This window comes from Perna viridis, chromosome 6, assembly GCF_037379345.1.
Source record: "Perna viridis isolate PV_CMFRI_1.1 ecotype Kerala chromosome 6, ASM3737934v1, whole genome shotgun sequence".
In the NCBI taxonomy this organism is placed as follows: domain Eukaryota; kingdom Metazoa; phylum Mollusca; class Bivalvia; order Mytilida; family Mytilidae; genus Perna; species Perna viridis.
In genome coordinates this window covers 34812754-34824146 of record NC_142450.1, presented here as the reverse complement: position 1 = coordinate 34824146, position 11393 = coordinate 34812754, and the positions used below count along the sequence as shown (strand labels likewise).

At 33.3% G+C, this 11393-nt stretch overlaps 1 protein-coding gene across 3 annotated transcripts; it reads left to right on the top strand.

Annotated features, from left to right (window-relative positions):
* The first annotated feature begins 1260 nt into the window (after window positions 1–1260).
* Window positions 1261–10263, top strand: LOC148614702 (ras-related and estrogen-regulated growth inhibitor-like). Of its 3 annotated transcripts, none has more exons than XM_088588994.1 (5): window positions 1261–1413; window positions 3237–3358; window positions 7955–8011; window positions 8295–8368; window positions 9568–10263. In XM_088588994.1, the coding sequence occupies exons 1-5, from the start codon at window positions 1394–1396 to the stop codon at window positions 10045–10047; spliced, it is 753 nt and encodes a 250-aa protein (XP_088445120.1). In that variant the 5' UTR covers window positions 1261–1393; the 3' UTR covers window positions 10048–10263. The 3 variants fall into 3 exon arrangements, with proteins under 3 accessions (XP_088445120.1, XP_088445122.1, XP_088445121.1); XM_088588996.1 differs by lacking the exon at window positions 1261–1413 and adding an exon at window positions 2564–2661; XM_088588995.1 differs by lacking the exon at window positions 1261–1413 and adding an exon at window positions 2707–2853.
* The last annotated feature ends 1130 nt before the right edge of the window (window positions 10264–11393 follow it).

The following is an 11393-nucleotide window of genomic DNA, read 5'->3' as shown; positions in this document are numbered from 1 at the left end:
AATTCGAAAACAAAAATTTGACACGTGCCACCTACTGTCTGGGTCTTTCATGGACACCTTCTTTTAAAATGAATAAATTAAGACATTCAGTGTTTTGACCTCTACATTCGTCTGTTCGTCCGTCTGTCCTCGGTTATGAAATGCTATTGTCGAGTGTGGTGGACGTGTTTTTCAACAGATGGTCGGCATTCCAATTACGCGACTACTGCGCGGACTTTCTGTACCTTACTAAGCTTCTGGAACAGTGTTGTGTTGCTACAAGATTAAAGGCATCATTGCAAATTTTTTATACTTGTCATCATTTACTCGTTGATCTGTACCAGGGAACCGATTTTTTTATCGTGTTAAAGTTTTCCTTTCATCTTTTGTCTACCCCGGGCGAGATAATTTATGAGCAACTCGATGGATGTTTTCTAGAAGAGCATGCGGCGTTTTCCCTGGAGGTGCACCTGGTCCATAGTCCCAGTTTTTAATGAGTCCGTGTTGCTCGTTTACTTTTGTTTTATTTGTACATGTTATTTGGTTATTCTATGTTATTTGTTGTGTGTGTCTATTTTCCATGTCTAGTCTTTATCATTGGATTATCTTGGCTCGCTTGATTATTCTGTCAACATTTTAAAAATATTTCTGCTAAAAACATCCTCATAAATTTATTAACTATAATTCTTAAATGAAATGACAAACATGCGACTGCTTACTCGAAGAGATGTAGGTTTGCAAAATATAGGTTAAATATGTTGACAGTAAATTCAAAATTATCAAAACACCCTTGTATAATATACCATTCAAAAATACAATACTCAAGGAGAGGCGTTTGCCAACTTTTTGTGCCAAATTGTCACGATATTGTTTACTTTTGAAATCAGAACCTAAAAGACCTGAAACATATTATTTATAAAATTATGAATGAACCATGTGCGTATAGGCTGACGGTGTTTATACATGGAAGATTCAGTTTAAAAGGCTTGTGAAGAACGGATTCGGTCAATGGAACTCTGTCCATAGGTAAAACATGTAGTCCTTTCTTCTTTATATTTCATCATTTTCGGAGTTTTAAAGAAAATAATAAGTTTTGAAACCATAATTGAAAGTTTAAATTAATGCTGGGCGAAGGGAAACATTTTGAAATAAACCTAAAATGTCTTTACTGTTTCAAGTACACACTACCCGTATAGGATCCGGATGTGACAAAATGGTACAAGTAACTTTTTCTACAATATTTTAAAAAATAGTTATTACTTATTTTGCTGCTATTTACACTTTTTTTAAAGATCCATGCACTTCTTAAACACTGTTTTTCATCTATTTTGTTTTAATTTGTGTAGTTTTTTTGTAAGTTATGGGATTATATTCTCTTTAAATTTTTGCAGATTTTCTTGCTGTGAAACCAAGGATGGGTAAACCGAACAAACGGTAGGTAGATGTGTTTTACTTCTTATATCTGTGTATACAGACAATATACTTCCTTTGTGTCTGACTTTGTAATGGTTTCGCGCAACGTCGGAGCTTGTTACGAGCTTTAAAAAAAACACACTTAAAAATATTCGGGTCTACTGGTCTTGCAATTTTTGTTATTTAATAGGAAAAATTCGTTCACTCCTTACGAAGCTATAACAACTAAGGCACATGCGTATCTAAGAAATCGGACTAGGGGTGACGTAAACAGAGCTAAAAGACGAACAAAACAAGGCGAAAAAAATCCTTGGATGCGTGCCTGTAAATCTAAAACTGGTCTAACTATATGTTTCCCTGATGTGACAAAAAAGGATCGAAGCCATTTCTTTTTCAATTATTACTTATTTTTGATCAAGTATTACCTGGGGCGGATTCAGGCGGGGGCGTGGCAAGCGTGCGCCCCCCTAAAATTTGCAAAGCATGGGTTTTCAGGGGTAGATTTAGGCGGTTTTAGGTTGAAACTTTAACTTCTCGCTAATTTTACTACAAAAGGTATCTAAATTGCACCCACTCTAGTAGAATATTTCAAAAATGAACCTCAAATTTTTTTTCGTCTCGCTCCGCTCCGCGAAATTTTAACTGTGCGCCCCCTCCTAATCTAAAATCCTGGACCCGCCCCTGATTACTTAAGTTATTTTCAAAACAGATTGATTAGTTGTTGATTGTGCTGTGATTAAATAACGATTGATCAATTTCTTCGGAAATACAGAACAATAAAACTTTTTAAATAATAGCGAATATTTCAACAAAGAACGATGTTGTACGACTCGAAAGTTTATTTTAAAGATAGGTTAATAGATTGAGATTAATGAAATGTTCAGAATACTCCATTAGATAACGGCCTGACGTTCAGCTGATAGTATTATATACATAACATATAGTAGAAACAAACCACTGTGTGTAAAAGTTGTATCAGGTGCAATGATCAGATTGGCCCTTTGTATTTACGTAAAACGTGTTGTTTAGTGACTCTGTCAGTAACCCGTGAATATGCTCGTCGCTGGTTTCAGATTTTTAAGTAAATTTATGTACCTTAAGAAAACGTTTTTTTTACCTTTTAGCATTGTAGTGTTAATGTATCTTTGACGAGTTTCATTTTTTATGTTGTTGCTTCCCTGGTCATAACTAGATTATTAAAACAGGAACTATTTCCACCATTCTCTTCCAAAAGAAGCTTTATTTTTGGATAAATCACTTTTTATGCTTGTTTGTATGACTTTGTTCATTTCTTGTTAAAATGGTAGATAGAATCACTTCAGATATTAAAAGGGAAGGAGAGTACGTGGACAATGAAAAGCGGTTATTAAATTAATTTTCGTAATTCAACCAATATGTTCAGGAGCGCTTACAGTCCAATGATTAAATATTGAAATGGTTTGTTCAAACAAAATGACAATGGTAATTTCGCTAAAAGTAAAGCAATATAAAGTAGGTCAATATTTTGAGTGAAAAAGAAAATATTAAATTCGCTAAATTTTGTTAACATTCTTCAACAGGTCTAGTATGGCATTTTATGTCTGAAAGTCAAGAAGGGCTATTATGGATCACATTTAGCCTCAATTATATATTACTACTAATCCAATAATTTGAAATAATAAACCATTTATGATATCAAACAGCGCGGTTTAAATTGTGTAAACTTTGGTAATTATAGTAAAGGACTGTAAACCTACATTCTGTACCTGTACGTTGTATATGTCTGTTAGTTTCAGACAGGAGAGTATAACGGATTCGATGGTTTATATTTTAATCGTATTTAATAAGATATTTTGATATTTTAGGAATATATTGAAGGATAATGTTCAAAGAATGTCATCACCAAGATTGCTGAGGAAAATATCTATCAATCGCCCAAAACCGTTTAAAGTAGCAATTCTAGGACAGAATGGTGTTGGAAAATCTGGTGAGCTCAATTTGTGTTTGCTTTTATGTGTATATATATTTGCTTTGTTCATTTTATTTTATTTTTGTTTTGTTTTATTTTGTTGGTATTTGATAATTGTATTTATATCAGAAAACAGCAGATAATGTTTTAAATACTTTAGTATACTGGGCATGTAGTTTGGTGTTAAGAACTCGTGCAAGGGGCGAGTTTTACACTTTTGTTCATGTTTCTTTTAATTCTTCAACCTTTGAATATAAAAAAAGTATTACCTCTAACAATAAGTTACTCTGAGAGAGGATGATTGAGATTGGAGAGCTGGTCCAGAAATTCACTAAAAGGGGGGGGGGTTCCGATTGATAAAACGAGAGGTTACAGGCCATTATTTGCCTTTTTCTCTCCTAAATTTGCACACAAAAAATAACTAAATATTCCACCAAAAGGGGGATCCAACCCCCTGAATTCTCTTCCTTAATCCACTAATGAATCATTGACATAGGAGGAAATCACAATGATTGAAGGAACATTGGTCACGATGTTTACATTTGAAATTTAGCGTCTGTATTACAAACAGAAAATTGTTTTATTATTAGTGTCAGGTTACGCAGTATCTCAAAATCTGGCTTATATAATTTGAATTAAATTAGTTTGACATGGCTACATCACGTTGAATATTTCGGTGACTGCAAACATGTAGAGCGGTAAATTTCTACTTATATTTTTCATGCGTTATTCAAGACTGTGGTCTTTTTGTGGGCTGGTTTTAGCAGTCGATTTAAAAAAAAACATAATACTTTTTTGGATTATTTAGATTAATACAAGAGGGGTTTTTATTCGGAAACCAGTGCGTTTTTTTAATGCTATTGACTTTTTTTAAATGTTCAAATACATTTTTTACGAAAATTAAGCGTCCAATCTAGTGGTCTACAATAGCAACACATCTCAGGTTAAGTAGATATTAGTTTTTTTTTATCTGGTTACATGTATAGTCATTTTATTAACAGTTAGATTTGTGTATATTTAATATTAAAATCACTGGGGATGAGTTTGACAAGTTAGTGGACAAAACTGCGACAAATAAGGGTGGGAATAACAGATAGTCGACATTATACAGAAACAGAAGATTGTAAGGCGCCACTGTTAGAATCATGTAGATAGAATTCGTTCGAACATGGAGCATTATAAATTGAACAGATTTTGTTTGTAACAGTTTTATACACGTATTGTCACTTTAAATGTACAAAAAATTGATGGAACTGAACACACCAAAATTTGAAGGATATCCAGTGCGGATAACGAAAATGGAAGAAACATAATTTCCCCGTAAAAATCTTACGCGGAACTTATATTTGAACTGAATTAGCGTAACTACAAACCAGCCTCTGTGCAAATAATCTGCAAAATATTTCATCAGCGTAACTTTTATAAGAATTTGGTCTAATTAAATCAGTTTTAAAAAAGCAGCAAGTCAGCTGATTTCAGTACAGACTGAGATATCTGGTTTACTGCTATCTAAAAGCTTTATAATGGAGAAACAACGGGAAATGTTTCTTTTCTCTGGCACAGTACGCAACTTTCTAACAAGCTTATAATGTAAATTTAATATCTTTAATTCAAAATGTAATATAATAATCTAAGACTGGATAAACACTGAAGCCGACACTGTGTCGTTATTGTTACCAAACTGTCTCTTATACATTGGGTTTAAGATTTGTTTCGATAAATCTTAAACCAAGTGAGTCAATAAAAGTCAACTTGAATCGTTAATACTTCACTAGCTTATAATTGATAAATTTACATTTTTATGAAGTTGTCCACATTTTTGCGCATTAACATAATACATATAATTAACTTCTTTATAACAATTAATACAAAACAAATAATAGAAATGAAGACATTTTCTTTATTGTGAGTCTATATAAACTGGAATAAAAAGGGTTGTTTTTATTATGGCATCGTGTAACGATATATTAGATATCAATTGTTACGGTTTTTCTGCATGAAATTACCTTAATTCTAATGTCTGCATTAATGTCCAGTTGTGCTGTACATGACTGACGGGTTTTTTTACGGTGACTTACAATACTGACGGGAGTGTTTTACGGTGATTTACATTACTGACGGGGGTATTTTGCAGTGACTAACATTACTGACGGGGGTATCTAAAGGCGACTTATATTGCGGACCTTTATGATACGACCCTAAAACTGTTAACAGCCTTACTAGTTATTTGGTTATCACTTAATAGGTGTAGTAAGTATTCTTGACAACCTTTTGGTACTTATTGAACCTAACCGTACTTAAATGCTCACATTAGTATTTATTAGAGGTTGTTACACTTTTCTTTCTACAATGAACAGGAAAACAGTGTTTAAGTAATTATTAAGTCTAACACCGTTATTATTTCGGGTATTGACCTCCCGAATCCAAATTTAAGTCAATTTAATGCACTTAAAAACGTTCAAGATCATTCGGGTATCTGGACTGTACGTGTTTGGATTAGACCACAACGAGCCGAACCTTACGAGTATCTGGACCGTATACGTAAAATTAGTTTTACTATAGATATATTTTTAGACACAATATAAACTTACATGTAAGTTGGTTGCAAGATTTCAAATACCAACTGACTTCTTTAAGTTGTTTATGAATAAATTCGAGATAAATACTGTAATCTGATTGGTTAAAATAACTTTGTTATAATTTCATTATTGCCAATTCTTAAATAGAAAAAGCAAAAACGAATTTTACACACACTGAACGCTCGAGAAAGAAGTAAAACATATGCTCGTATTTTAATTTGTTTTTATTCATACATTTCACAATTTTTCTCAAATTCCTTTCTGTTTAATACTTATTTTACTTTTAATTAAATATTAGTTTTTGTAAAAATTATGCAAATTGGGAAACTCAGAATCATGCATGTCAAAAACCCACCGACCCTACCATATATTTTCACTCGATGCTAAAGACCATTATTTGATCTCTGTTTAGAAAATTTTCAATAGAATGTTAGAAAAATTATTTTTTTTACAGAGTAATCTGCCCTTGAAATGTTCATTTTCAGTGCATTCCAATGAACTTATAACTCAATTTACCAAATTGATATGAAATAACTTGTCTTTTTTCTTGATGAAAATAGTCAAATTAAAATTTTAAAATTAATTATGTTTTTTTATATTGTGTTTCACCATCTGCCTGATTCTTACAAAGACTGACACTTAATTGTGTATAATTGAAAACGATTGACATTTTCAAAGAAATCAAAGAAAATATTATATAGATTTCAAATATTGGTTGATTGCCCAGACCATTCAGATATTTTAGAAAATGATGCATGTAGCTCGGACCATACGTCAACGGTTCAGATACATGTTAAACAATAATAAATCAATCAATAAATGACTTTAACTGACAGTAAACATTAATTTTAGTCGCTGAAATTCGTTCTTTATGTATAGCTAGGAAACACTCGTGTCACTTATTATAGTGTTTAGGTAGAGTGGTAAAAAGACCTATTTTTGCCTACTAATGAAGGAATAACATTGTGGGTTTTTGTTTTTTTTGCGTGGATTTTTTTGTTTTAATAGTTTTTTGTTTCCGTTTTTCTTCTTCTTCTTCTTCTTCTTCTTCTTCTTTTTCTTCTTCTTCTTCTCCCTTTTCTTCTTCTTACGTTTTTGTAGTCCAAAGCATCCACTTTTAAAAACGTTACGTATGGTAAGGGAGGGCATAACGTTTTGTAGGTTTAAACTGGTTTGGGGCTGGCATGTCAATTAACTGCTAGTAGTCCTATGTGCATTTGTGTAACGTATATAATCAGTTTCTTTGTTTCTGTTTTAACAATGGAATCTGACATTTTTTAACTGATTTTAAGATTTGTTTAATTGTGTAATTGTATTTTTTTCCCACAGTGGCTAGATTTAAAAGGGGAGGGTTTTGATCACACCAATGTACTTTAACCCCGCAGCAATTACGCACCTGTCCCTGGTCTCTGTTCGTATGGTTTCGTTTTCACTTTCAATTTACTTTTATGTTGCTGGAGTATAGGGGGCAACAATTTCGCTGTACCTGTGTATAATGTTGTTTCGGTGCCAGCTGCACCATACCCTGTGGTGTCAGGTTTCCTCGTCATTTATTGACCCATAGGTGGCATTGTGCTGAAATTTTACATCCTGTGGGCTTGTTGTCTCTGAAATATTTTCGTTATATTATGTAGGTTTTCTGGTATGTCAAACGCAACATGGGAACATGGAACTGTGAGATCGGCCTTTACAGTAATTAGATAGGTTATATATTTCCAGTGGCGGATATAGATGGAGTGCAGGGGGTTGCACCCACATTTTTATTGGAAAATTTGTCCTTTTCATGTGTGAAATTGACAAGAAATGGCAAATAATGTCCTAGCACCCCCTTTTTCCGAGGAACCCCGGCTGGCACCCCTCCTTTTCAAAGTGTCAGTATCCACCCAGATCTCCATCATTCTACACTTACATTATGATGTGTATTTTCATCTATCAATGTTTGACGATTGAGTTTGCCTGACTCTTCCCATAAAAACTTCATTTTTTATGGTTCGTTTCGTTGTATTGCGATTTAAATGTATGTTTTATTTTTCAGCTTTCACGGTGAGATTTCTGACAAGGCGATTCATCGGGGAATATGACCCCTTGTTAGGTAGGTTTCTACCCCAAGCAATACTTATTGTAAAGTGACGGGTTTTACTGAAAAGAAGGAAGAAGAGAGACTTGCAAAAATAGAATTACTCAAACATGTGGAAAATCTGTAAAGTTTGTGTTTATTTTGTGGAAAATCGCAACAAACTCATACAATATGGTTAAAAAAAACCCTTATATTTATTTAAATTGTGATCAAACATGCACCTCAGACATATCAAATGTACACAACAATTTCTTTCTCAGTATTTCAATCGATACTTATGCTATAATGATCATTTTAGAAAAGACTTATACAAGCACCAAATGTATTGAAGGAGAAACAGTGATTTTTGAAGTTTTGGATACAGCAAATCAGGTATCTCTCATTACTCGTATTAGAAAACTGATGATTGCAAAGCGCCTTATCATTGTTCTCTTATCGTTTATACACGAGCTTGTATCCTAAAGGACTATGTACACTAAGGAATGTGTTTTTTCCCACTTCAAATCAGAATTACTAAACATAGTGATAAAATGTTGCCATTCTGCATTTTTGTTAAGAATTTAATGTACTACAAAAACATGACCATATTACAATTTTTTAGTTAGTTTTTGTAGAGTAATGACAAGTGGAACGTTGTTCAATACTTAAGTTTTTGCACAAATTGATTTTTTTTCAAATTTGTGATGACTGGGCCAACGTAGACCTAAACTATAGGAATTCTGATGGAATAGACAAAAATGCTTCAGAGTATCAAACTATTACATGGGTCTACATGGGCGCTGATCCTTGTATTTCATATGGAATGGGTAACTTACTTCTTGGTTTTGAAAAGTTTAATAAAATCAGCTATCTTCACATCACGATTATGACTCAAATGTGCAGTGTAAATAAGTTATAAATGTAGGCAACTAAATTTTACGTTTAACACGTTTGTCCAGCAAGAAAGAGTTTTAAATTTCAGGAAAATAAGGTGGCAAATTTCACCCGTAAATGAACATCAACCTTTGTCAGTTGTTTTATTGTTTGTCTGTTTTTATACCAACTTTAAGATACAATCATTAACCTTAATATTAAATCGTGTACCACTGACAATCTCTCTCTTTTATATAGTATAGTGGTAATAAAAACAACTCAATTGACCCAATAAGACAGGTTACAAAATATCAGAAACCATAAATTTGAGCACCTGAAACTAATTCATAACAACTATAGTCATAAGCAACTCGTATTCAATCAAAACCTGTTAGCAAGGTCCTGGTGCTGCGGTATGGTAAACATCTTAATTCTGCTATTTTATATACACACTCAATACCATAGTAATAAACCGATTGAATACTGAAGTTTTCTAATTTCATATTCATATACTTATAATTAGATGTGGGATGTCTGTTCAATGAATAACTTATGATATATACTCAGTATCACATGTATTCGGTTATTGGGACCGGAAGTAGTAACAACTATCTACTAAGAGTGTTATTTGTTTCAGTATAGTTTAGTTCGTATGTTATGTTTTTGTTTCATTTTTATTCATTAAAAATCCGTTTTTAGTAATTTTATTTCATTTGCAGGGAGAAAACAACAAGTTGGATGAGAACATTAAGTGGGCAGATGCTTTTATATTGATTTATTCAGTGACAGACGAATGCAGCTTTAGTGAATGTGCTCGTTTGAAATTCCTCATTAACTCGTATGCAAAGAGGCAGCGAAAGTCTGTGTCATTGCCCAGCGGCGGGCTTTCGACAACACCTGTATTTTTGGTTGGAAATCAGAATGATCGGACTCACGACCGAACGATTACAGAGGAACAGGGCGAACAAAAAGCAATGGAGTTGGGATGTGCGGGTTTTTATGAAATTTCTGTAAGGGAATGTGCTGACAGTGTGGGCAAGATTTTCACAAACTTATACACGCTGTGCAGGAAGACAAAAAGAAGTAAACCTGGTTTAAGTCGACAGTTATCACTCCCTTCTGGTATCCGTGATGATATTGACTCTGATAACAGTTCAACCTTGTTAAGGAGGCGAAAAGCATTATTTACTATAAGCTGACAGAATGACGAAGACATGGCATTTTACAATATAGTTTGAACGGTTATTTACGAGCTCAAACAAGACTTGGTATATCGCGCCTGTCTTGTGTTCAGAAGGAAGATTTCATTGGCTGTGGATCAGGCAATGAATTATAAACTAGACTCATTTGTGAAAATTATATTGTTGTTGGTTCTGTGGAACTAATGGGCTGTTTCCATAAAAACTTACACTAGATTTAATTTTTTAGTGGTGAAACCCCCGTTAAAGTACATGAACATAAATGTCACAGCCCCAAGTCTTTGATTTGTTTGATTATTTCCGTTTTTTTACTTGGTGTTTATTTTTAAAACAGTTATTTGCACACGATCGGTACCCGTTTGTTTTATTTTAGACCGAATATCCATGCATTGGAAAACCCCTGAAATAAAGTTGAGTATATTTCAATACTGTTATTTTGTGCAGAGCTGGTGTTTTATTGAAGTATACAAAATGCATAATGCTCAAGCGATAAAATAGGTCGCAAGGAGGAACGCTCTTCGGAAATCTTCTTGTTCTTTTTATTGTCGCTCAAAAATGCAATTACTGCTTTTGTTTTGTAAGAAAAAGTTACAGAAGCATTATTTACTATCATATTATAATTCTAAAAGAAATACTAGTAATCAACTTGGATACTGGATATACTATCCAAGTGTATTTCGTTCAGCATTTTTTCTAATCGGCGTTGTGACGTCTATTTTGCAGGAGGATATTTCTGTCGTTCAACGGTGACCAGATCCTTCTGCGTCTATTTTGCCTTTTACGGACTGATTTGAAGTTTACACGATCGAAAAGTTCCGGGGTCACACGACATCATGAATTTTTTTTCCAAATCATGTAAAGAAGAAACCACATCACGTAAAAAAGAAATCACTGCACGTAAAGAAAAGAAAATGCACATAAAGTATTCAGAGATCGACATAACGTAAAGATGAAACGACCTCACGTTAAAAGAAAACCACTGCACGTAAAGATAAATCCACATTTCGTAAATATATGTTGACATAACGTAATCATAAAACGACAGAACGTAAAACAAAATTGCAGAACGTAAAGACAAAACGACATAAGATATTCCTACATAACGTAAATACAAAATGACCACATGTAATTATAAAACAACAGCAAGTAATATAAAATTGACAACACATAAACAAATGTGTATCTCATCAGACAGTTTAGGCGTTCCATGCTAGACCAACTGGTGTCTACAGCTGTTATTTATAGTTGCTGAGAAAAATGCCACGAAAGAAGTGTTACGAACGGATATACGAAATACGGAACATAATTCCCATGAAAATTAGACAATAAAAATACCCTGATATTAT

Coding starts and splice junctions, on each gene's coding strand:
- LOC148614702 (XM_088588994.1), top strand. CDS start 1,394: ATGGGTAAACCGAACAAACG. Junction 1,414..3,236: donor ATGGGTAAACCGAACAAACG/GTAGGTAGATGT, acceptor TTGATATTTTAG/GAATATATTGAAGGATAATG. Junction 8,369..9,567: donor TTTTGGATACAGCAAATCAG/GTATCTCTCATT, acceptor TTTCATTTGCAG/GGAGAAAACAACAAGTTGGA.